This window comes from Trachemys scripta, chromosome 8, assembly GCF_013100865.1.
Source record: "Trachemys scripta elegans isolate TJP31775 chromosome 8, CAS_Tse_1.0, whole genome shotgun sequence".
NCBI classification, from domain to species: Eukaryota; Metazoa; Chordata; order Testudines; family Emydidae; genus Trachemys; species Trachemys scripta.
The window spans coordinates 91,363,970-91,391,468 of NC_048305.1; the positions used below are offsets into that span (position 1 = coordinate 91,363,970).

The 27,499-nt window shown below is 40.2% G+C and overlaps 1 protein-coding gene across 2 annotated transcripts in view; it reads right to left on the reverse strand.

Moving 5' to 3' along the window:
• The window catches only part of ROR1 (receptor tyrosine kinase like orphan receptor 1), a 256,201-nt gene that overhangs the window by 39,565 nt on the left and 189,137 nt on the right, over window positions 1–27,499 (reverse strand). For both annotated transcript variants that reach the window (XM_034778853.1, XM_034778854.1), the window contains exons 3-4: window positions 22,374–22,661; window positions 20,412–20,442 (exon numbers count right to left, since the gene is read on the reverse strand). In XM_034778853.1, the coding sequence (XP_034634744.1) occupies window positions 20,412–20,442; window positions 22,374–22,661 (319 nt within the window). The remainder of the gene's footprint in view (window positions 1–20,411; window positions 20,443–22,373; window positions 22,662–27,499) is intronic.

Sequence of the window (27,499 nt, forward strand, 5' to 3'; positions counted from 1 at the left end):
TGTGGTAGGATCTTCTTGCCTCCTTCATGGTGGTGGCATAGTTTTGTAGAAATTTCTTCTTTCTGAGTCTGCAAGTACCATACTGTGTTTTTTGCCAATAAGGCTTTTTTTCCCCTGTACTCATTTCAAAACCATGGCAATGGGTGGACAGCAGGCATGGAAGAGGATGATTTGAATAATTCAAACAGAAAATATCTTCTAAATGGTTTCCTCAGTAGGAAATGTCAAGACGAGAATGTGTTTTTTGCAGTTGACAAGCAGTCTGGGATTTGCTTGGTTTACACCCAGAGTTTTCAAACTTCAAATGGGCAGCTGGTGAGTCCAAAACTGTTCTAAGCAGTGATTATTGTTGAAATAGTTGGACTAGTTTAACAACTGTGAAAACATTTAAAGTTCACATAACTTGTGTATCTTTCATAAATTCTGCTGCTGATAGACACACATAAATAGAGACTACTCATTTGGGAATAAGCAGTCTACTCTGAGGATCTCATGAGCGCTATTAAATCGAGGTAGAATGACTTGTGAAAAAGATTGCTCTCTAGATAAGAAACTCATTCTTAAAGCAACAAACATCTGTAAAAACATGTGTCAGTGAAAATTAAGACCTGTCTATCCACTCACTACTGGTAATTGATTAGGGCAAGAAGAACGTATTTGTTTTCTTTAAAAGCACTACTTAGACTGCATGGACCAGTATAAAGCAACTACATTTAAATCCAAGTTTCATATTTCAGTGATCCCTGAGAAGACATGTAGTCTTTAATTCTGAAAGTGTGGTAATGATTAGAAAAGTAACCATGTAAAAAGTGGCATTTTTCTGCTCCCTGAATTTATAGTATTCAGCATAACGCTTGTTTATATCAGACAAAAAAAAAATATTTCCTGCTTTTTTTATTCCAGTTAGCACAAAAGAATCAGTATTGCTATTAGAAAGCACGTTAGATCCTGTTTCTGACTTGTCCAAATAAGTTCCAATTGTAAAATCTTTATTGATGGTTGGGGTAAAATGAAGGAGAAGGAACCCGACTTAATTTTTCAAGACTGACAGATATTATGAGCTTAATTAGCTATAACTGAGCAAAAGAGAAGACACAGCAATCCACAACAGTATTTTTACAGCAATCATGGAATACAATGCCATTTTTATAGCCTCTCTTCACAATATAATTTCCCTTTAGGCAAGAAAAAACAAAGTACTTGAATGAATTAATGGCACCAGAAAGAAATCATTCATGTTTTACTGGACATAACAAATGTCACTTACTGATTTCCACCACCGCAGAACATCATCCCAATGATTTATTCCCCTACAGTAGGGTTTTATTTTATTTTTGTTTTAATTTCATTTTGTCAATATGTCAGCAGTATAAAGTAGTGAACAGTTAAGACCTTGTGCACAGGAAGCAATTCCATTATTTTGCCACTATGAAGTTTATTATAAAGTTTTAGCACATTTTACAGATGATTATTTATCTTGTGCTCTGATGCACAGTATATTCCTGAGTATTCGCCATGTCAAGGATTTCTCAGTAAGTACGTACCGTAGTGTCTGTCAAATTTGTCACATAGTACATAGTGAGAAAAGTATTGCTTAGTTCAATTTGCATGACAAGGGTAAAGTCTAATATAATTCTGAAATCATTTGCTACTGATAAGAGTCCTTTCACTGGAAAATGATTATTAAAGTTAAAAGCTGCTTCAAAGAAATTGTTCTTTAAAAATCTTGTTTTGATAAAGTCTGTTGGCATACTTTTGCAGTTGCACGTTATCAAATCCAAAAGCTGGTTTCTATCTACAGCTAGGTGGAGAGCTGGTTCACATCAATGTTAACTCTTACCATGACCTGGTAATAGAAAACATGTATTTTACAAATGTCTAAAATATTAAATGAGGATTAAGCCAAATATTATTTTAAAAGGAATACATATATACTATCAAGACAGCAGAGCAATTTATGCTTACTATGTTTGAGATGCAAATCAAAGGAAACACTGATATTTATATACCTTTGCTCCTGTTATCCAACTGTGAGGCTTGATTTTGGCATGACTGTGTAGCCTATGGGCCAGGCATAGGCATAAGTTAAGGCAGTAATACAATGAGCCTACAAGCCTCACAGCCTGTAAGATAATAGCTTAGCTAAAGCAATCATGGCAAAAGCTTTAGCATAAGCAGATAACCTGGAGTAACTCTAGATCATAAAACATTACCAGACAGAATGCTGTAATGACTAAACTCCTGACAGACAACCACCGGACGCTAGTTTATACCAGCCTGAGATGTTTTAAAGTTAGGAACAACAGATGTCTGATCACAGGAATAGCCTGGTAACTGACTGATGTATATGCTAATAAGCTTGAGGTAAATGGATGTAAACTGTGGGAGAAGATACCCCAATATTAGTAAGGTGAAGAAATACAAATAAAGAAAAGGGGATGAAAGGCTTACTGAATATGCATTAGGCATAGCAGCTGTAGTATAACACATTATAAAAGTTGTATCCTGGCCTGTGTGCCTTGAGAGATGCAGCTCTTGGGATATGCCAGGATGATGCCCATTGACGATGATGACAAGGAATTTGATAACTAACACTTCAAGTTATTTAGCAAGGGATGGTGTGTGAGTCTATGGATGCTCAAATGCATATTCTGTATTATTTCTACCTTGCTGGGTTGGAGTGTTTGTAATTTTGCTGACTGTTAATAAAACTATTACAAATACAGCAGGGTTTCCATAAGTGAGTGCGTTGCAACCATGCACATCGGGGTTCCCAACTTAACAGTAAATTCTAGCAACACTGGGCCTGATCTCAGGACTAGAACCTACCAAACCTCAGTGTTAATTGGGAATTCTTAAATAATTAATATAATTCATTCATAATCAATAGATCAGGCAACAACTACTATTGCCTATTATTCTCACAAAGGTTCATTATAGGTCATGGAGGGAGGAGCAGATTCTTATATCATTCATATGGTTGCAAATATGGAGCAACTCTACCCAAGTCAAAGGCGGTACTCTTTATTTGTACGGGTACAACAGACATTAGAATTTGAACCACAGTGGCAGCCTTTAACAAGACTCATTGCCCAAACCAAAATTTCAAATATGAGGAAAATAGATTTTTTCAAACTAACTTGATTTTTTTTTATGAGATTACAAATTTAGTTGGTAAAGATAACAGCATTGATGTAAAGTACTCAACTTCTGTAGGGCATTTGACTTGGTCCCACACAAAATTTTGATTAAGCAGCTAGGATGATACAAATCAACATGGCACAAATAAAATGAATGAAAAACTGGCTAACTGATAGGTCTCAAAATGTAATTGTAAATGGGGAATGATCATCGAGTAGGTGTGTTTCTTGTAGTGATCTGTTCTTGGCCCTATGTTATTTAATATTTTTGTCAGTGACCTGGAAGAAAACAAAATCATTACTGATAAAGCTTTCAGATAACACAAAGATTGGGGAAAGTGATAAAGAATGATGAAGACAGGTCACTGATAAGCAAATCGAACAGTATCTGTTGCAGCGTGGCTAATAAGTGTAAGGTCATACATCTAGGAACAAAGAATGCAGGCCACACAAACAAGATGGGGAACTTTACCCTGGGATGCAGTGACTATGAAAGAGACTTGGAGGTTATGGTGGATAATCAGCTGAACATAAGCTCTCAGTGCGATGATGTGTCTGAATGGGCTAATGCAATCCTTGGATGTTTAACTGGGGAATATCAAGTAGGAGTAGGGATGTTATATTATCTCTGTACTACCTATGGCTACTTTGCTATGTTTAGTGTGCTAGCATGTATCTGCCTGTCTGAACTGAGAAGCTCACTCCCTGCTGTAGTGCAGACATGCTCATAGTGAAATTCTCAATCTGTTTAGCTTACCAAAGAGAAGGTTAAGGGGTGATTTGATCACAGTCTATAAATATCTACACGGGGAACAAAAATTTGATAATAGAGGGTTCTTCAATCTAGCAAACAAAACACAATGGCTAGAAGTTGAAGCTAGACAAATTCAGGCTAGAAATAAGTTGCAAATTTTAACAGTGAGGGTACTTAACCATTGGAACAAATTACTAAGACTTGCGGTGAATTGGATGTTTTTCTAAAAAGATATGCTCTAGGTTCAACAACAGACATTGGACTTGATGCAGGAAGTAATTCAAGGAAGTCCTACAGCCTGTGTTATTGAGGTGCTCAGACTAGATGATCACAATGATCCTATCAGGCCTTTAAAAATCTATGAATCTAAGTTCTAGCCCTTAGTCTTAAGAATGTTGCTACAGATTAAAGGCTAAGAATTTTTATCCTTGCCACTATATACTGGACAGAACCGTAGCACAAGAACACAAAGTTTGGTCTTGAAAGATGGCTTGTGCTGATTTAAGTAATTTACCAATGCAAGGACTCTGGCAGGAAACGGAATGGAGTAACAGTTTCAATTCATTTTTGATTAGCATGGGTCCTTGTTGGCTCAAGCCATCAATAACAGCATCCAACTAGTAACAGGTCAGATAGCTGTTTTCTTTCCAAAAGAGGTAACCACACACATTTTTTGCTGTTAACAAGATCAATAAACTTGCCACATTCTGAAATCAATGATTAACCCCTTTTACAGTATTTGAACTTACACAATTTTACTACTTTCAGTGGCCAAGCCTCTAGCATCATGCATGTTTTTAATTATCAGAATCAATGTAACACCTTATAATCTTCCCCCCTTCCTCTTAATGATTTTGCGATGAAGTACTACAAGTTGCAACTGAGCTCTGTAACTACCACTCAAGGTCATACACTCTGGCTATGCAAACTATATTATCTTTACTCTTAAACTCCTTTCTAAATGTTTTATAGTTTATAGCAGTAATGAAAAGCATTTCAGGTCAGTGGAGATTTATCCCCTTTTTTAATGTTTTTACTAGACTGAATAAACACATTCTCCAGGATTGAAACCACTGGCTATCCTGAAGACTGCAGAAGCACAGGGGAAACTTTTAAGTTGGGGGCCACATGACTTATACTTCTTTACAACAATGAGAGGCATTGTTAGCTCAAACTGAGAATTGTTCTTTTCAGCTTCATATTAGGTTTTACATCACTTTCATTGCAAGACTCTCTATTATAACACTCACTGATATTAGCTAACTATACAGCATCTGCCAATGGCACTATGCGCCGAAAGAATGAGCCTTGTATAATGCTCACTCTCATGAAGAGGCAGTGCATTTTTGTAGTCCAGTGGTCTTCATGGAAGAAACAGTTTCATTGTAGTTGGATCTGCAATGATTCTCTCTCAATAATGAAGGGATCTGTTCTCCTGTAGAAATGTATGTGAAAATCCTGTTGAGGCTAAGGGAGTTAACTGCCCCACTGAAGGTAGAAGATCATCCCATGATCATTCAGAACAGCAAGAACATCTATATTTATATAGCGAATGATTAAGGCAGGAGATTTTGGATCCATGTCCTATGACTGCAGGGGACCCAAACACATTTCTGATTGCTCTTGCATTCATCATGACAGGAAGTGAAAATAGCAAGAGAGAGGAGCTGTTTATGAAGTATCCCTGACCCAGCCCACACAGGAATAAAATACTGATTGAAATACTGAGTAAAGGAGGAGTTCAAAATTAGTAAGGACATCAGAATTTGTCCCACTGTTACCCCTTTACCTATCACATTTTGTTGCAATTTCAGAGTGTTCTAGGCTTTTAAGCAAAGAATTCCATTAACATATTAATCCTCACAAATGACAATGCCACAGCTAAACGTCACTTCAAGGGCGTGACTTAAGAAATTAATTAGCTTTGGTGACTTCAACCACCTCTTTGTTCTTCTGTTATCCCTTGTGCCTGATCCACAATCAGGATCACTGCGTTTTTTTGTGTTGTTGGAATGGCAGGTAACCTTCTTCTCAGCTGTAAGAGCACTGTGTAACCAGATCCTAGAGGTTATGAAAGAGCCTTCCCTGGGCAGAGGGTGAGAGCATCCAAGACTCAAACATGGTTGCCCTCATCGGACAAGCTTAAAGTTTATTATATGAAAACTCATATAAAAATGACTGATTGTCAATTTCAACAAGCCAGCCCTTTGGCCCACTTAGCTATACTTGTCACTGTGTTCATTAGGTGACAACACCAACATTATCCAGGAAGGAGACACCACAAATTGCTTAGCACGTTATTTCCTTTCCCTCCCCATATCCCTAAGAACCCTCCACTACTATATTCCCCAGAGATAACATCTGCATTGACCTGCAAACATTGTAATATGCTTCCAACGTGGCAACTGGTAGAGATAGAAGCTAAATGTGTTTCCTTACAGTCAAACGTTTTCTTACACAGTCAAAAAAGTCCGAGGGTGATAAGCAGGTGGTATATCTAGGGCAGCCAGGCAGCTGGCTCTAAGCTGGGAAGTGAGGTCCTAGCAGTTTCTACTGACTTTCCTATGGCAGTTCCTTGGTGCCCAGTGCCCACTGCTTCCCTCCCATCCCCCTGTAGCTGGCATTCTATGTGTCAAAGCCCACCTGCCACCACCCCCTCCAGGTGACATGTCCCACACTCTGGCAGCTGTCTAAAGTGCTCCTGGCCCTCCCCCCGGGCCAGGTGTCTTCACCAGGACCCATGGTGGTTGTGAGGCTGGATTGGGCAGGGCCAGGGAGTCCTCCCTGCTTCCTGGTGGTTGGCCTGATCTCATGCATTGCAGTGGCTGCTCCAGCCCCTCCTCCAGTCACACTCTTATCTCTGCCTCCCCACCCCACCCCAGGAGTGAAACATAGCTGGGTCCCGCTCTTGCCTCCATGGGACATTGACGGTGTCGAAACACAGATCCACCCCCCCAATATTTCCATTGCAGAGGCTCTAGCCCTCCCCCCGATTCTTCCATCCTGAAGAAGTCTAACACCTGAGGTGGTGCACTCAGAGAGACCAGAAGGAAAACAGGTGCAGCTTGCCATTTGCACAAATAAACCTGGATAGTTCCTGAATACCCTCTCAAATCTGGCCATGCTCTTTACTGTCTGTGTCTGTTTTCTCCGCGATGTATCTGATGGCTTGGAAAGGGCCTGGTGGGCAGGCAGCAGTGTCATTTTTGAACTAATGGGTCAGTTTTATAATAAAGATGAAATAATTACAGCCAATTTTCCTAGTATCAGTCTCACAGCACCTCACTGTGATGTCTGCGTGATGGTACATTTACATCAGCAGTTGCTGAAGATGCAACTGAGTTTGCCAAGAGAGTAATAGAAATAAACATGCAACTCCTCTTCCAATACAGGGTACAGGACTCCAAGAAGGTAGCTTTTATGAGAAACACTTCTCTCTATAGATGGTGTTAAATGTGGGTACTTGGGGTGGGGTGGAAACTAGTACAGTTCCTATTTCCACATTTCTTGAGGAAATTTGGGATCCTGCATCAAAGCCTGACAGTAATTTATCCTCCTCTCCTTACTCCCACTTTTATTTACATGAAGCTGGTTAATTCATCTTCAAATAATGCACTTCTCTCTCGTACCCTTTCTCTCAAGAATGGCTGCACCAAGACAGGAGGGCTTCTCATTTGCACAACAGGGGGAATTACCACTGGAACATTTCAGATCAAAAAGATGTGAAAATATTTATCACATCTCCCTTCCAAAAATGAAAAACATTCTGTGGCCCCATTTTGCTCATAGCCATGCTTCAATGGAATTTCTCTGGATTTGTATTAGTGTCACTAAGAGCAGAATTCAACCCAGTGCATTAAATATGAACACATTATGATCCTGTGATGGGATGCATTCCCCACACTGAACTTGAGAAAGTTGAATTAGGCCAGGCAGACCCAATCAGTCATTTAAGCTGAGAACGGGGGAGATTTAGGCTGTGAGGAGACTAATTAAAAGGAACCTCACCTATGAGGGAACAGGCAGGGATTCCATAAAGCTAAGAGGCTGGCAACAGTAATTAGGCTACCGGGAGGAAATCTGCTGTCTCTCTCCCCAAAGTAAGGGAGAAGGAAGTGGGGGGAAGGAATCCCTGAGAAAGAATTTACCTAGCAGGCCTAAGAGAGAGAGGGGGGTGTGACTAAGAAGGCTAGAAAAAGAAAAGCTTAGAGAAGCATGACAGGAAGTACTCCAGGGGAGAGAACAATAGGTAGATGTAGCTACAGTCCTGAACTGCTCACTACAGGCCCTGGACTGGAACTCCGAGTAGAGGGCAGGCCAGGGTTCCCCTACTATCCACTACAGAGTGCTATGGCATAGGGCAGTGAATGGGACAACTGCCTGAGTCACTACAGGAGTTACATAGTCAGGGCAGCGGGTTTAAGGACTGCTTGATGCTGCTAGTGGAGAGAGACTTTCAAAGACACTCCTGGAAGGCAAATCACAGTGTGACTCTGTGGGCAGAAGGAGAACTGCAATGGTGGCAGAGAAGAAAGGGGGCTCTGAACTGGGTGGAGCTAATCGCAAGAAAGAGGCACACCCTGTGGAGAATAGAGCACCTCATGACAGACACCAAATGAAAAATTTGACCGTGATAGCAAAGAATTTTCTCTGAATTATGGGCACAATTTACACTGAAAATACCCCCATGTTTTGAAAGGGATCTGCTGGGTTTTAGCAGCATGACTCCCACTAAAACAGGGGTTCTCAAACTGGGGGTCGGGACCCCTCAGATGGTCGCAAGGTTATTACATGGGGGGTCATGAGCTGTCAGCCTCTACCCCAAACCCTGCTTTGCATCCAGCATTTATAATGGTGTTAAATATATAAAAATGTGTTTTTAATTTATACGGGGGTTGGGGGAGGGTTGCAGTCAGAGGCTTGCTATGTGAAAGGGGTCAGCAGTATAAAAGTTTGAGAACTACTGCACTAAAACCAATGGAGATGTATGGTTACAGGTGCCATGAAACACAATAAGAATGCACTTATAATACCAAAGAATGCTTTCCTGTACTGTATTATACCTACTCGGGGATTTTCATATACTGTAGTTTGCTCAGAAAGGCCAAAGGACATGCCTCTATCCAAAATGCACATAGCGGAAGCATAGGCTATTACACTACTGTGCATGCTAGGTGGTGGAGGGGAAGGAGTGCTGGAGAAGCAATTTCATGTGGAATTAGAAGAACAAACCAACAGGAAAGGGGAGGAAGTGGCATAACAAAGAAATGTGCACCAGTGCAAACACATTCCCAAGCGTGTGAGTTCAACTATCCCCTGGGAAAGTTTCATTTATGTGACTAGGACTCTCACAGCAGGTAACACTGACTCGCCCATACATTGGCAGGGCTGTGGGAGTATTATTTTTACTAAGATGAAGTAATGTATTAGAATAGAACATGACTTCTCTCAGCATCGGGCATTCAGGTCTTCATTTTCACACATAAATATATTTTATTGGCCTCTGCCAAGAATATTCCACTTTCCACTTGTAGCTGAGATCCCATGTCTTACATACAGGCTACTATACCACAGTGTATTAAGGCTGTAAAAGATCTGGCTTCAATCCCCCTTCAGGTCTCCACTGTCACTGAGAAACAGTGACTATTGATACATTTTCAGCAATAATACAATAACTCCTCACTTAACGTTGTAGTTATGTTCCTGAAAAATGCGACTTTAAGAGAAACAATGTTAAGTGAATGCAATTTCCCCATAAGAATTAATGTAAATGAGGTGGTTAGGTTCCAGGGAATTTTTTTTCACCAGACAGAAGACTATATTACACACAGTATAAGTTTTAAACAAACAATTTAATACTGGTACACAGTGATGATGATTGTGAAGCTTGGTTGAGGTGGAGGAGTCAGAGGGTGGGATATTTTCCAGGGAATGCCTTACTGCTAAATGATGAACTAGCAATTGGCTGAGCCCTCAAGGGTTAACTCTCACAGTCTACAAGGCAGCAGGAATGGAGGGAGGGGAGAGAGCATCGCAGACAAAGACACACTCTGTGTGTGTGTGAGAGAGAGAGAGATGCGCATTTCCCCTTTAAGTACACTGCCTTGTTAATTATATCAGATTGCTGAGACCGAGCTGCTGCTACCAGCAAGCTCCCTCTGTCCTGAGACCTATTGTGTGTCCCCCCTGCTCTATGGAAGATGGGGTAAACGGGGTGCAGGAGCAGGGGGGAGGGGGATACCCTTACATTAGTCCCCCTCCCCGCCGCACAGCAAGCAGGAGTCTCGGGGAGCAGCTCCAAGACAGAGGGCAGGAGCAGCACATGGCAGTGGGGGGTGGGACAGCTGCAACTGCTAGCCTGCTGGGCAGCTGCTGCACAGGGAACTTAGGGGAGGGGGAGCTGATAGGGGAAGTTGATAGGGGGGCTGCTGGTCCACCCAGCCCCCACCAGCTAGCTGCAATGGGTTGCTCTTCCTGCAAGCAGTGAACAAGGCAGGCAGCTGCCAAATGACATTAGAAGGGAGCATTGCACAACTTTAAACAAGCATGTTCCCTAATTGATCAGCAACGTAACAACAAAACAACGTTAACCGGGACGACTTTAAGTGACGACTTTACTGTATTTTGTATGTCTTGAATTGGATAATCCTCATCAGCTGATGATCTGTGCGATGTCACTTGATCACTGCCCAAGTGAAGAGGGGCACTAATGGCAGATGTTTTCGAAGTACTAGTTTTGGGGAGCCTGACGAACATCAGAATGAGGATGTCAGTTGAAGCTAATCTGTTGCCTCTTGCACATGATTGAAGTTTGATTCTTTTTCAGTGTTCTTTCTTCTTTAAAGAGTAGCTTCTGTAGTCAACACAGATGATTCTCTCTGCTTCTCTTTGAAATGCATGATCAAGTACATAGTTGGCCAAGCCCCACCTGGATGCCAGCCAGTGGTTATGCATTTTTTGTTGAAGAAAACCATGCTGACATTCAACCACAGAGAGCCACTGTGTAAAAGCAAAGATACTGCAGATGTGTTTAACTAAAGAAACACTAATCATTAGAAAATAGGGATGGGGAGACCCTATGGAGTTTGTGGTTTTGCAAAACTTGCAAACTATTTCTGGGGTTCACAAAACAAGTTGGAAATTAAGACCCAATTCCTCCTTTAATTACAGTCCATGCCTATTTTTCTCCAAGGCAGTTAAATTTAAAAAACAATACTTGTTTAGCTAATGTGGAGCCTTATGCTAGGTATTAAGGATCGGAGAACCTCTCAATAGCTAAGCTGATACAAGAAGGTGCCCCATGCATGATATACATACTTGACTTAATTTTTGGAGGTGCCCTTGTGTCTTTTCAGTGCATTGCAGTTCCAAGAGTTGGTTAATAATACAGATAAACTGGACTGTTTTCTTCTTCAAAATATAAAACCGTGTGCCACCTACACCTACAAAATATGTGGAAGTGGTGTCACATCATTAATGCAATGTTTGCAGGATGATGAAATCAAAATGCCACATTGGAAAGTTAAAATGTGCAGCCATGGCAGGATAACAGGCCTTTCTTTAGCTGTGCTTGGCATGCAACTGTAGAAAAAGTTTCCAAGGAATAGGCAGTCTGTGATTTTTGTACAGTTTGCAGAGCTTCTGCACAAAATATATACAGTGTTTTTTAAGCTTCCTTAAAATGAACCTCATCACAATCAGCTACATGCATGCATGTTTCATCTTAATTGGTTTTAAAATCGGATCTGATCTTAAATGAAAAATGTTTTTTTTTCCATGCTGAAATTCTCAGCACCATTCCTGACTGAATTTCTTTCTGCACAGAATCTGTTGGTTTGAAAATCGAGTTCCTGTCCCGAGCCAATTTACACTCTTGAAATGACAGAGGTTGAAACAGAAGCATGGTTACTAGGTGAAAAGGCTCGTTACAATGGGCCTGATTCTCCTCTCACATCAGTTTTATACCCATGAAACTCCCCTGGGGTAGATCTGCTCTTAGTTACACCAGCGTAAATGTGTTACATCTCCATTGCCTTCCTAATTTTTCCTGGAGTGAGAAAATACATAATCAGAACCAGTGTAAAAGGATCACTCCAACTAATGGAAATCATGAGAGGTGACAACAGGGGGCAAAATCACCTGACAAGGGAGGTGGCTGGGGATTCAACTACTTTCCAGGGCTGAAGTATCTTTTTTTTTTTTAATATTAAATCTTCTTATCTCCTGGAATCTGCTGTGCCATGTCTCCAAAGTCTGCTGCTGTACTGAGCTGTTCTGTCTCTTCCCTGTCTGCTACTCTATCACAGCAGCAGCCAAACAGCTCAAAGATTAAGTGAGTGGCAAAGTTCAAAGGTGCTTAAAGGAACAGGCCACTGAATAGGCCATGGAAACTAAGAGAAATTTCGAGAAGTGTTGTGATAATGCATTTCTGTAAAGCATCCTTACACCCACAATCCCGGGAGCAGAATTGTGGCTTAGAGCCTCTTTACTTGGCTGAGGATTTATCCAAATGTGTCTGTCCCAAAAACAAACGTGAGACACAGCAGCTCCGTGCAATTGGCAGGTTTTAGGCTCTTTTAGGACATAGCCTTGAGTGTACTGGAGCAGGAGGTGCTGAATGCTCCTAATTCCAACTGACTTTAAGACACTTCCCCAGGAACAGTGACAGCAATGGTGGCTTAGTTACTCGGATATTGGGGGGGCGCAGGGCCGGCTTTAAGACGATTAGGCCGATTCCCCGGAATGGGGCCCCGTGCCTAAGAGAGCGTGCCTAAGAGAGCCCCTCAACGTCCGGGGCTGCCAGCGGAGCGGGGAAAAAAAAAAAAAAAGCCGCGTCCTGCTTCTCCCCCCTCCCTCCAGTGCTTGCGCTGCCATACAGCTGATCAGCGCAAGCCTGGGAGAGAGGGGTGAGGAGAAGGAATGCGGCATGCTTGCGGCATGCCAGGGCGGGGATTTGGGGAGGGATCCAATGGGGCAGGGAGGGGGCGGAGTCAGGGCGGGGCCAAGTTGGGACGGGGGGGGGGGCGCGAGACAATTTGTGTCCTGGCGTGGGGCCCCGCACCTGCGAAAGCCGGCCCTGGGGGGACGAGCATGGGATATGAAGCTGTTCTAGATTGCACATGCGTGCACACAGTTGTCAGTCTCTCTCACGTTGTCCCACAGGCACTGCTCCTTTCCGCACCAAATCTAATCTCTCAAGCTTTTCAGTTAAAAAAAGAAAATGTGAGAAACAGAACAAATGGTAAGTAGAAAAATAATTAGGGCTCTCAAGCAATTAAAAAAATTAATAGCAATTAATAACACTGTTAATAATAGAATACCATTTATTTAAATATTTGTGGATGTTTTCTACATTTTCAAATATATTGATTTCAATTATAAAACAGAACACAAAGTGCACAGTGCTCACTTTATATTTATTTTTTATTACCAATATTTGCACTGTAAAAAAAGATAAAAGAAATTGTATTTTTTAATTCACCTAATACAAGTACTGTAGTGCAATCTGTTAATCATGAAAGTTGAACTTACAAATGTAGAATTATGTATTCAAAAATAACTGCATTCAAAAATAAAATAATATAAAACTTAAGAACCTATAGTCCACTCAGTCCTACTTCTTTGTTCAGCCAATAGTTCAGACAAAGTTTGTTTAGAGCAGGAGATAATGCTGCCTGCTTCTTGTTCATAATGTCACCTGAAAGAGACAACTGGTGTTTGCATGGCACTGTTGTAGCTGGCATCGCAAGATATTTACATTCCAGATGCACTAAAGATTCATATGTCCCTTCATGCTTCAACCACCATTCCAGAGGACATGCCTCCATGCTGATGACGGGTTCTGCTCGATAACAATCTAAAGCAGTGCAGACCAATGCATGTTCATTTTCATCATCAGAGTCAGATGCCACCAGCAGAAGGTTGATTTTCTGTTTTGGTGTTTCGGGTTCTGTAGTTTCCGCATCGGAGTGTTGCTCTTTTAAGACTTCTGAAAGCATGCTCCAGACCTCATCCCTCTCAGATTTTGGAAGGCACTTCAGATTCTTAAACCTTGGGTCAAGTGCTGTAGCTATCTTTAGAAATCTCACATTGGTACCTTCTTTGTGTTTTGTCAAATCTGCAGCAAAAGTGTTCTTAAAATAAGCAACATCTGCTGAATCATCACCCAAGACTACTATAACATGAAATATATGGCAGAATGAGCCGGAGACATACAGTTCGCCACCAAGGAGTTCAGTCACAAATTTAATTAATGTATTATTTTTTTAAACAAACGTCATCAGCATGGAAACATGTACTCCGGAATGGTGGCCAAAGCATGAAGGGTCATACGAATGTTTAGCATATCTGGCATGTAAATATCTTGCAATGATGGCTACAAAAGTCCCATGCGAACACCTGTTCTCACTTTCTGGTGACATTGTAAATAAGAAGTGGGCAGCATTATCTCTTAGCAATTGGCTGAACGAGAAGTAGGACTGAGTGGCCTTGTAGGCTCTAAAGATTTGCACTGTTTTGTTTTTGAGTGAAGTTATGTAACAAAAAAAAATCTACATTTGTAAGTTGCACTTTTACAATAAAGAGATTGCACTACAGTACTTGTATGAGTTGAACTGAAAAATATGGTTTCTTTTGTTTATCATTTTTACAGTGCAAATATTTGTAATAAAAAAATATAAAGTGAACAGTATACACTTTATATTGTATGTTGTAATTTAAATCAACGTATTTGAAAATGTAGAAAAACATCCAAAAATATTTAATAAATGTCAATTGGTATTCTATTGTTTAACAGTGCAATTAAACCTGCGATTAATCGTGATTAATTTTTTTTAATTAATCGCATGAGTTAACTGCGATTAATCGGCAGCCCTAAAAAGAATTCATCTGTATGGTTTTATATTATATTCTTCATTAACTCAGTAGAAAAAGAACTGTATGAAAGTTGGTATGCATGAACAATTTTTCCAGTAGAAGTCAGAATGGATACTTAGTTCTCTAAACCAGTGGCTCTCAACCAGAGGTCTGCCCCACTGGGGGGCCGCGAGCAGGTTTCAGAGGGTCCACCAAGCAGGGCCAGCATTAGACTTGCTGGGACCCAGTGCAGAAAGCTGAAGACCCATCACATGTGGCTGAAGCCCAGGGGCCTGAGCCCTGCCACCTGAGGATGAAGCCGAATCCTGAGCAATTTAGCTTCGTGGGATCCCTTGTGATGTGGGGCCCTGGGCAATTGCCCTTCTTACCACCCCCTAATCCTTGCCCTGGCTTTTATACGCAGAAAAACAGTTGTTGTCGCATAGGTGGGCCATGCTGTTTTTATAGCATGTTGGGTGGGGGTGGGGGGGGCTCAGAAAGAAAAAAGTTGAGAACGCCTGCTCTAAACACCAGGGGACCAGCTCATACTTCCCTTTAAACTAGTGGCAGTTTATTCATTGACATCATTGGAAGAACGCTCCGGCTTAAAAGTAATTAGATTCCTTGGTACCACAGGTTGAAAGTAGGATAGGGCTGACTAGCCCTTTCACCGTTCATAGAAAGATCAAGTCCATGCAGTTTGCCATATGTAGGCATTTCAGAGGGGTCTTTAACAACCGATTTCCTGTCTGCTCTGTTTGTACCTCAACGATCCTTTGGCACTTTTTAATTTTATTTTGAGTAGGCATTTCTACATCCAGTGTTGTGTAGACAGAATTTCTTGCCTCCAGCACAAGAGGTGGCTGCATTTCAGTGGCTGCATGTATATCATTTGCAAAGTACCTTCCTTCAAAATGAAAGATACTATGTAAATGCTAAAATAATACTTGATTTATAAAGAAGGGACCTTCATTTTAAACTCTTTGAAATACAAGTTTCGTTTGCAAACCAGGGTATACACAGTAGATACCTACAACATGCAGCTACAGTATCCTTAGAACATCACAAATAAGAAGAGCATTAAATTCTGTGTTAAAATAAGAGACAACGTGAAAGAAAGGACTGCCAGGGTCGTAGCACAGAAGTACCATGGTTTCTTGGTTTGCTTATAACCTGCAGTGGTATGTTCTTGTTAGGGTTTCTTTTATTTATTTACTTTTTAACTTAATGAATGATTACAGGCATTTGGCAGTAGCTGTAGTGAAAATGCAATTTGTTCATGCAAGCAGAGAGAATAACAATGTAAAGCATGCATGAATTGTCAAGACATCTATTACTGCTGCCATCTTTTACAGAAGAGTTTTCGAGCTCTCTTTTTTAAAATTTGTATGCAAGAGCTGGGCCATCTTTTTTTGGTACCATGTCACTGCAGAGTTATGAACCTATATATTATGTGAAGAAAAAGTGCTGAATATGTGGCTTTTTAACATTGCTCTCAAAAGAAATACATGAATGACCAGGCACTTGTGGAAGATAAATAAAGACAACAGGGGAAAACATGCCCACTAAAGCACATCACTATCCTCAATCTATTTTGTTACCAGTGCAGCTTGTGTTATTCTGGGTGAGGGGAGAAACACAATTAGATCAGACTAAAGTGTTGACGAATTAATACCTTTCATGTATATAGCACTCTTCGTCCAGAAGGATCCCAAAATATTTTACAAATTTAAATGTTGATTCACAGAGACAATCACCGCTACATAGAGTGAAATGTGATAACAGTTTTGGACAGCAAAGGAAGAAGAATATAATCTTTCTGCCGTTTCTATGGGGATATTAGGTAAACTGAATGCATTTACCCAAACTGAATTTGGCCAGAACTTCAGGACTAATTCCTGCCATGTGATCTATATGGCCCAAGCAGCCAGGACCTCAGTTCTATGTCTCATCTGGAAGAAAGAACTGCCACTAGCAAGGTAATACACTCCCTAGTATCACATTAACTCAAAGGGAAACAGACCATCTAGCAAATCACAGTTCTGAGTCAAACTGAGTCGGGCTGAGTTTTCTGGCCAGTCACAGATGGAAGTAGGCATTACTCACACTCATGACCATCTGGGCATCCAACAGCTGCGAAGTTTCTAAAAGAACCTCATGGTTGTGAGCCAATTTAATAATCTGAGGGCAGATGCAATTAATGGCGAAGGATGTTATACAGAAGAGACAGACTCCAGAACCTATGTGTCTTTGAAGAAGGTGTCAACCAAAATATCAGACACTCCAGGACAATTTCTGTTGCTATACAAACAAATATGCCGGCATAAGATTTATCTTACTGGACAAAATGCTCCATGTTCCCTGTACAGGAGATTTGCAGTGTCTGTGTTCTTTACCTCTGCGGATCACAGATTCAAGCAAGAGACACGGCACTTAACTTATGCACTGTGCTTTTACTTTTAAAACCGGCTCTTCCCTAATGAGAAGCTAGCATTTTGGTTTAAATAAAATTTTATCAGACTTGTTTAGTTGCTTGCTTGCGATGAGAGGAACATGTTTGAATATATTAAATAATTTTCTAGGAAAACATGTTAGGAAAAATCAGGGCCGGCTCCAGCCACCAGCTTAACAAGCAGGTCCTTGGGGCGGCCAAGGGAGAGGGGTGGCATGTGAGGCAATTCGGGGGTGACAGGTCTCTCACTCCCTCTAGGAGCGAAGGACCTGCCGCCGCCAATCGCGGCTTTTTTTTTTTTTTTTTTTTTTTGCTTGGGGCGGCAGAAATGCTGGAGCCGGCCCTGGGAAAAATAATAAGAAAAGCAATGTTGATTTCATTTTTGGAGTCTACTTTACCCCTCCATTTTTCCTTAATTTTTCCCATCACACTATTTTTTCCCTAGTTATCAAGTTAATACTCTTAGAACCAAACTTTGCTGTTATTCTCATAAATGTTGCACTCATGTAATTGGCAGCAAAATTGGCCCACTATCTTCAGGGCCCCTTGTCAAGGTTTTTATTCTAGTTTAGTATGGATTACCAGTTTACCATTACTTTTCAATAAGCATCTTCCCTGATTGACCCCCCCCCCGCAATAATTACACATAGTTAAGTTCTGTATAGCGCAAATTTTCTACAAACAAAGCATACTCCATTTACTGTTCATATTTCATGTTTTCCACAATGTGTATTACAGCATAATCCCCTTTAAGAGTCAATCTACTTTTCTGGGGTGATGAGGTGTGATTCCTTAAAGTTTATTTTTTGGTTACAAAATTATAATATACACAGATTAAAAAAAACAGCTATTGGAAATAAACTCTCTCTTTAATTTCCTCTTTTTAACACTTTTGTATTTGTACACATGCAAAATAATGGGTCATGTGTGCTGAAAATTAAATGAAATCTTTTATTATTCAGGAGCAAACAATAAAATGTTCACTTCCTAAATTAGTGCCCAATCTAATGTACTTTGAAGTTAGTGATTGTCCTTCCATAGACTTCAATGGGTTTTGGATTAGTCCCTTAGAACTCAGTAAGCAGTTGGAACACTCCCATTTAGTTCAGTGTGATTAGATCAGGGCCTTAGCTAGCTGCGCATAGAAGCTGCCATAGAGAGAGAGGCTGGAAGAAGTCCTCAAATATATTTCACTTAAAATTCTGACTGGCCAAGAGAGTGAAAAGCTAGCCTTTCTTCCTCTTCTTTCTTTACTTCACCTCTGGTTTCTTGCACATTTTCTTCACCAGACAGTGACACCCAATTTAACTCATCCAAACCGCAAAACCTCTTTTCAATAGACGCCCAACTCAAACGTACAGAAGATTGTGTTTTTGCAAGTTACTAATCAAGTCTCCTGAACTGCAGAGGAACACAACCTTATCCAGCACTGGGATTTAACAGGCACTTAACAGTACTTTCCTCAAGGTTAGAAAGCTACAAAAGAAGTCTAAGTGGAAATAAAAAGCTCTCCCTTCCTAAGCAAACCAAGGTGCTTTTATTTAAATTACCTTCAGAAAGAAGGACAAAGACACATTTTGTGATATTCCATTAGAGGGCATCATAGCATGTCATTTTGCGGTTACAGGCTTGTTTTCCTTAGATTGCAACAATCACATTTATTCTCTGCAATACGGACAGAGTTACCTGATCATCTTTATACATGGAACAGTCACCAGCCTCAAGATTTCACACACCTAATAAATGTATATAGTGGTTTAGTGTATTTGTTTTGGTTACTCTTACATTTATTTTTTAACCAATGCAGCTTCCTCAATGTCACAACTGGTCAGGTTTCAGCTTTATTCCCCCTGTGCATGCAGGTAATAAACTGTACACATAATACAGGGCCAGCAACTTGACTTCAGAACTGTAGAACAGTTGAAGATTCTTTTTAAAAAGAAAAATAACACAAGATCAGCAACTTGCATCTTTTATCCCATAACTGGATTGATGTGGGAGGATCCTTATGCCAGTGAGAACTACTGAAGTCAATGGCACCGTCTACAGATACGAGGGTACATCTGTGTGAAGCCAATTACAGGGCCGGGCTTCAACACCTTGTCTACACTGCCATTTTACAGCGCCGAAACTTTCTCGCTCGGGGTGTGAAAAGACACACCCCTGAGTGATGCAAGTTTCAGTGCTGTAAAGTGGCAGTATAGGAAGTGCACCAGTGTTGGGAGCCGCGCTCCCAGCGCTGGTAGCTACTCCCCTCATGGGGGGTGGTTTTTTTACAGCGCTGGGAAAACTGTCTCCCAGCGCTGGTGCCGCGACTACACAGGCATGTTAAAATGCTGCTGTGGCAGTGCTAGAACGTTGGTAGTGAAGACATACCCTAAGTTCCAGTATGTAATGTTGCCATGACATAATGAAACACCACTTCCAAGTGCACATTTCATGTGTAAGCACCTCATCCAGTGAACACTTCTAATAGGCATAGTGCTTACTACCATCCTCTAGTACAGGGGGGTAGGCAACCTATGGCACGCGAGCTGATTTTCAGTGGCACTCACACTGCCCGGGTCCCGGCAACCGGTCCGGGGGGCTCTGCATTTTAATTTAATTTTAAATGAAGCTTCTTAAACATTTTAAAAACCTTATTTACTTTACATACAACAATAGTTTAGTTATATATTATAGACTTATGGAAAGAGACCTTCTAAAAACATTAAAATGTATGACTGGCATGCGAAACCTTAAATTAGAGTGAATAAACGAAGACTCGGCACACCACTTCCGAAAGGTTGCTGACCCCTGCTCTAGTATAAGCATGACTACTCGCGGTAATAAGAACTACACCCAGTAGCAAGTGTTTGTAAGATTGGGCTCTAACACATAGTCGGGCCATATTCTACCCATATTCCATGCTCATTATGCCAGCTGAAGTCCATGGGATTCCTGTGAGAACATTAAACGTATCGTGGTCCAAAGCATTTATAAAAGAAAATAATGTTGAAAATTAAAAGAGTCTGGTGTAAGAAATAGGAATCAGTATCATACTAGAAAAATGTTCCTATGGAATAGATCATACAGTTATCCTAAATTACTATATATTATCTGAATTTAAGCAGAATGTATAACTGCTTCTATCACATAAAATGATGAGTTAACGTTTGACTGCTCAAATCCAAAATTAATAAACCAGTATCATAGACATGAAACAACTTACGATGATCCCGGACTTGCTGTTGGCGGGGGACCTGGTGAAACAACAGAATAAAAACAGCAGATATTAGTTATGAAGAGATAGCTAACACAAAGTTTTAGCAAACCTTTTAAAAGATGAAAGCAATGGTATATCACATGGAATATGGTTTATTTATTTTAGCAGATGATTCTTAGTTTCCAAAAGCAGAAGACAAAACTGTACCATACATCAGAAGCTGTCTAACAAATTGTCACAGTTCAGGGACACTGCACCTCTATTCCTGCTCTGTGATCCCTCAAGGGAGCCCACTCTAGGCTCCCGGATCCTCAGCCATGACCTCTCTTGGGTGAAAACCTGCATCTCTCTCCCTCCTGACAGGAATTCTTTGTCTACACTGTTATAGCCCCAGCAAGCCAGACAGCCTCAACAGGCCAGCATCTCTGCTTTGCTGTCTCTCCAAAGGCTATGCATAGCTATAATTGCCAGCAGTCACAAGTTACCACACAGCTCTTTTTAAGAAAGCATATTTATTCTTAAGGTGAAGCATTACAGAGAAAGCACATTAAAAACAATAAAAGAATATACATGCATACTAAAAAGCTTACAGAAGGTCATCCCAACTCCAGCCTTGGACTCTGGTTGGTGTCAGTCCTTCAAAACCCACAACTGGGGTTTTCCCCGTGGTCACAAGTTCATAACTGTCTCAGAGTCAGAACCACCATGAATAGGTTCAATCTTTCCTTTACGCAGCTTGGGCCTTTGATCTTGGTCTCATGTAATCACAGATAATCAGCAGACAATGGCCCCCTTTTCAGGGCATACCTTCACCTCTCCCTAGACTTTCCCCAGGAAATCCATTTAACACTTTTTGTTCCAAAAATCCATGCTTGTGTGGCACACTGTTCAATACTGTCCTTTCAATCCCCAGGTCTTATATCTTCCCCTCATCCCCATAAGAGGAGACACAAACCGCTGCATGGAAGCAGCTCCTGTCTGGGAGTATGTGAGCCGCTTCAACACACGAGCATGACCAGGGACAGCTGCCGGTGAGCCTGGTGCCCACCTCAGTCCGCAGGACTGGGGGCGGTACAGCCACGCCGAAGGAGCTGCCGGTGCAGGGTGCTGGCCCGACATGCTGCTCCTTTCCCCACTGAAGTTCCCGGTAGAGCCCTGCACCTCCGTGTATACAGATTTATATCTGTGGATACAAATTTGTATCCATGCAGGGCTCTATGCACTTGCAACACCTAGAAACTATAACTGGATGAATACTGCATCATTTGTTCGTGTGAATATTCTTTTGAATTTTAAAAAAAATTCTCTTTAGGTCTGATTCAAGTCCACTGAACTCAATGGATAGATTCCCGTTGATTTCAACAGGCTTTGGATCAGAGCCTTTGACTGTTTGAACACCCCTTTTTGTATTTGCTTCCTGCACTTCCTGCAAATATCCTAGCAACTGAGTTCACTGGCAGGAATGCTCACTGAATCAGCAAATTTTAATTAGTGTTGCATAATATTTCAAATTGATATTATTAAGTATTTGCTCCAGAAATCTGATTATGAGATTTAGTCTGCTCCTGTCAGAAATCAGAAACATACCAGGTGTCTGTTATTACCAGAGAGCTTTGTAAAAGTGAGAATTCTATGTATTTGTCCAAACAAAATAGCCTGACTTTCAAGTACCGCATCCTCAGAAGCAACTATTTGTGAATTATCTAAAACCCAAGAATTATTCACAGACATTATTCACTGAAAATTTTTGAAAAAACAGTAAATTTGAGGAAAATCTGGATAATTTATGAAAAAAATTAAAAGTTAAATAAATTATTCATACATATTATTTGCTGAGTTCTTCAAATGAGTAATCGGGGGTCCATGTAACCTTTTCAGCTAACAGGACTGTTGTCTCCAGAGTTGTTCACTTGGTAATTTTCATAAGCAATTGTTTAACCAGAAAGTTTGAAGGGAGAGAAATCTTACCAAATTTTACAAACAACACGCCGGTTGTGGAAACAGTCTTCCTGCCATTAGTAGCAACACACTGAAAGTAGCCAGTATCCGTAGTATCAAGGTTTCTTATTCGTAATCGAGACCCATAGCTTGTTGCACGAAAAGATATCCTCCTGGGTTCTTGAACGACTGGGGCATCATTTTTCAACCAACGCACAGTTGGAGAAGGATTGCCGGAGACTTTACAATGCAGTTCTGCAGTTTGGCCGAGGGTGGTGGTTATATTATTCATAGGCTCATCAAGAGTCAAGAAGTAATCTAATAAATACAGGGAAAGATGGTGAACAATGAATTCCAACTTACAGAACAATGTTTTAAAGAAATCTCATTCTTGCCTTATGTAGGCAGATGAGAGAACTGAGTGTAAACAAAATCAGACAATGACAAACTTCAGCACTTCTGAGTAGACCAGCCATGCTTTTCACAGCCAGCATTATATCCACTATAACGTCGTGTGGTAGTAAAAGGAACAAGCTCAGGTGCCTTCACTAGGGACAATGTATCTTATTTAGAGAAGCACACTATAGTTGCAACTTCTCTTTTCTCCGCACAGATATGTGGTTAGAAAAATGGGTGTTATGAGCTCTCTCTTTCTCAGCTTTCCCCAGTGTTATATTACTTTGCTTCACTTAATATAACAAGCATTCAGTAATTTGTTCATTGCTCCTCATTGCACTTCTTGCCTCACTTCATAGCCTTACAATTATGGGGAGATTTTCAAATAAGATCAGGAAGGATATTTTCAAGTGCTCAGCGCCCACATCTGGAGCCAGATGTTCAAAGGGGCTCAGCACCTAACAGCTCCCAGTGTGACGCTTCTGGACAGATTTTCAAAAGAGCCCAGCACTCAATGTGCTGAACTCTTTTGAGATCTGACCATTTAGTTTGCTGATTAAGTGGGTACTTAGCTCTTCTAAAAATCTGGCGCTTTATGCATTAGGATCTAAATATGAAATAATCCTAAAAGAGCAATTTTAAAATGAGTTGCAGAATAGCATACATTTTAGAGAAAAAAAAAGATTTAAATACATCTTCATTAATGTTTGCAAAGCACATTATAAGTTTTATAATCTTTAAGTATACTAAGGAATAAGGCCAAAATTCAAAATGGGGGAGATGGGGACATATTTTGGTATTTCAGGATATTATCTTGCAAAGACTGTTTAAGTCAGGTTTCACTCTGAAGTAGCTCACATGATAGGTGTAATTATAAGATGAAGAATTCTTTAATTTTCTGAAGATGAGGAATGTTAAATAAAAATTTGGAGACATGTTAATTTTTTCTAATCCATTTGTGAACATAGTCTTCTTCCGTCAAGGGCTGTTTTATCCAACATCTTTCAGTCAAAATACTAATTCTGGTTAACAGTATTCAAGGTTTAATTAAGTCCTTTCAAATCAGAGACCTAGATGGATTGGGGTATTAGTAATGGGATACGCAGCCTTTCAACTCAATGTCACAGGTTCAAAGCCAACTTTGGGCACTAGAGTCCAAAAGGTATTACCATCTGTCAGTTGTCTCAGCAACTAGGCCAAGGAATGAATGAGCCATAAGAAGTATACTTGGGAATAAACCTTTCAGCTTAAGACTGAAGCATACTGGTGGGGAAATTTCTGATGTATTATTTATGCTGTGCCCATTTTATAGATATCCAGAAAAGTTCAATCTCCTTGTTTGCACTCTAACACCAGCATTAAACCCACTTAATTACAATAAAAAAAATCTTTGATTATCATGTATTAAGCTCAGCATTAAAAAACAATGAAAAGGTTGGTAAAGCAGCATATACTGACTACTGGCAAAATGATCAACATGGTTTGTACAACTCCATTAAATACCATCTTTGGCTTCAAAGGAATGATGAACACATATCTCTTAATCTATTACTAATTATTATTATTATTATTTATTTCTACTGTGGTTACTCAGTCTCGTCAGTCTCACCCCCTGCCCTCTATGTTGCCTCCTCTCCCTTCCTTCACCTTTCCATTTAGCTAATACCTTCCTAACTAAACCACCTCCAAAATTTGTGGCGCCATTACGACGTTTCAGTCAACATTGTTGACTCTGCTTGTGTGTTCCATCTCTTCCCCCGATCCTTAGACTATTTAGAATGTAAGCGCTTTTGGGTAGAGACCGCCACTTTGTTTGTACAGCACCTAGCACAATGGATCCCTGCTCTTGGTTGGTCCCTAGGCATTATTAATTTTAATAATAAGGAAATCTCTACACACTCATTGTGTCAATTAGGTGAACTTCTAATGTGCTGACAGGAGCTGGGCGAGACAACAGTGGATCTGTGCTGTCATGGATATGGTGATCCAAGAATTCCTGTGCAATGAGTACAAAGGGGCAGCAATCCCTGTTCCAGCCCACAGGTAAGAGTAGGCACCACGGTGGGTAACAGACATGCTTCTCTGCAATTCTGACTCTGGGCTGGGAAGGAGGATTCAGTCCCCCAACTCCCAGTCAGTTCTCCACACAAGCCTAATATCATATTTAATCATTTCTGCATGCCTCTCTGCAGGACTAGAAATACTTTCGACTCACTATCTTACAAAACGCAGAAGTGTAATCTACATCAGCTCACACATTCTTGGGTTCTCACTGCAATCTGCATTTAATAAAATCACATTAATAGCATGGAACTTCTGAATAACCACATTTAATTATCCAATATAACATTTCTATACCATGCTGATCTATATAATTCTTCATTGTATTTCAAAGGCAGCAATTTAGCTGCTTTCTATACAATACAGTCAGAAAGTGGAATATTAATTTCCTTGTGACCATCTTGCTGACAACGCCACAGACAACTAATACCATATACATAATGTTTCTTAAGAAGTAAGGCATGAGATGTCAGGAATGAAGTGAGTGTTGAGTAGATTTCAACAAGCTTGAGAATCAGTGTATAGAGACCAAAGTAGTAGTCATAATTGACAGTGATGTAGTACTGGTTATATGGAGGATACAGAAAGGTTATTCTGAAGTTATAAATGGAAATAGAGCTTTAAAAAACGGTGATTTTGGTTTTGAGGAACGTCCAACCCTTTTCTAAGGTTTCTATTTGTTTTAGTGCTTAATTTCTTCCCTCCCAAGTATCACACTAACCTTAAAACACACGGTGAATCTGCCGAATTTAACTCAGTTTAGCTTCACATCCATAAATCTTGCATCCAAACCATAAATCAGAGAAGGCTACAACCAACTGTGAACCTGAATAGAGGTTTGAGTTTCTAGTAAAGTTTGAACCTGGGCAATTTTCATGTGGCTTGGCATTTCGTAACAAAAGTTTCACATAGATCAAAGTAGTTTTATAAGTAAAAATAAAATAAAGGTCTGACAACGCTTCCAAAAATCCCACACTGTTGTACCTACTTACTGAGAGAGGTATAGTAAGAGAGATCTTCCACTGGTATACGTTAAAGGCATTATACTATTGAACTTAGCCAGACTGGAGAAGTTCGAGGTGGGTGAGTGTGTCCCATTTTCTTTTATTAATCATTATTAAGGATTAGGGCTGTCAATCACAGTTAACTCAAGTGATTAACTCAAAACAAATTAACTCTATTTTAAAAATTAATCGCGATTAATGGCAGTTTTAATTACACTGTTAAACAATAATAGAATACCAATTTAAATTTATTATAAATATTTTTGGTTGTTTTTCTAAATTTTCAAATATATTGATTTAAATGACAACAAAGAATACGAAGTGTACAGTGCTTGCTTTATATTATTTTTTATTACAAATATTTGCATTGTAAAAAAGATAAACAAAAGAAATAGTATTTTTCAATTCTCCTCAGACATGTCCTGTAGTACGATCTCTTTATCAAGAAAGTGCAACTTACAAATGTAGATTCTTTTGTTACATAACTGCACTTAAAAACAAAATAATATAAAACTTTAGAGCCAACAAGTCCTCTCAGTCCTACTTTTTGCTCAGCCAATCGCTAAGACAAACAAGTTTGTTTACATTTACGGGAGATAGTGCTGCCGCTTCTTATTTAAAATGTCACCTGAAAGTGAGAGCAGGTGTTCCCATGGCACTTTTGTAGCCGGCATTGCTAGGTATTTACGTGCCAGATATGCTAAACATTCGTATGCCCCTTCATGCTTTGGCCACCATTCCAGAGGACATGCTTCCATGCTGATGATGCTTGTCCATGCTTGTTAAAAAAATAATGCGTTAATTAAATTTGTGACTGAACTCCTTGGGGGATAATTGTATGTCCCCTGTGGTTTTACCCGCATAATTGTATGCTCCGTGGTTTTACCCGCATTCTGCCATATATTGTGTGTTATGGCAGTCTTGGATGATGACACAGCGTATGTTATTTGATTTAAGAACACTTTCACTGTAGATTTGACAATACACAAAGAAGATACCACTATGATATTTCTTAAGATAGCTACAGCACTTGACCCAAAGCTTAAGAATCTGAAGTGCCTTCCAAAATCTGAGAGGGAGCATGCTTTCAGAAGTCTTAAAAGAGCAACACTCCAATGTGGAATCTACAGAACCCGAACCACCAAAAAAGGAAAATCAGCCTTCTGCTGGTGGCATCTGATTCAGATGATGAAAATGAATGTGCGTTGGTCCACTCTGCTTTGGAGCGTTATCGCGCAGAACCCGTAATCAGCATGGAAGCATGTCCTCTGGAATCGGGGTTGAAATATGAAGGGGCATACAAATATTTAACACATATGGCACATAAATACCTTGCAATGCCGGCTACAACAGTGGCATGTCTATTTTCATTTTCAGGTTACATTGTAAATAAGCATTATCTCCCATAAATGTAAACAAACTTGGTTGTCTGAGTTATTGGCTGAACAAGTAGTAGGACTGAGTGGACCTGTTGGCTCTAAAGTTTTACACAGTTTTATTTCTGAGTGCTGTTATGTAAACAAAATTACATTTGTAAATTGTACATTCATGATGAGGAGATTGCACTACAGTACTGGTATGATGTAAATTGAAAAATACAATTTCTTTTATCTTTTTTACAGTGCAAATATTAGTAATAAAAATAATAATATAAAGTGAACACTGTACACTTTGTATTCTGTGCTGAAATTGAAA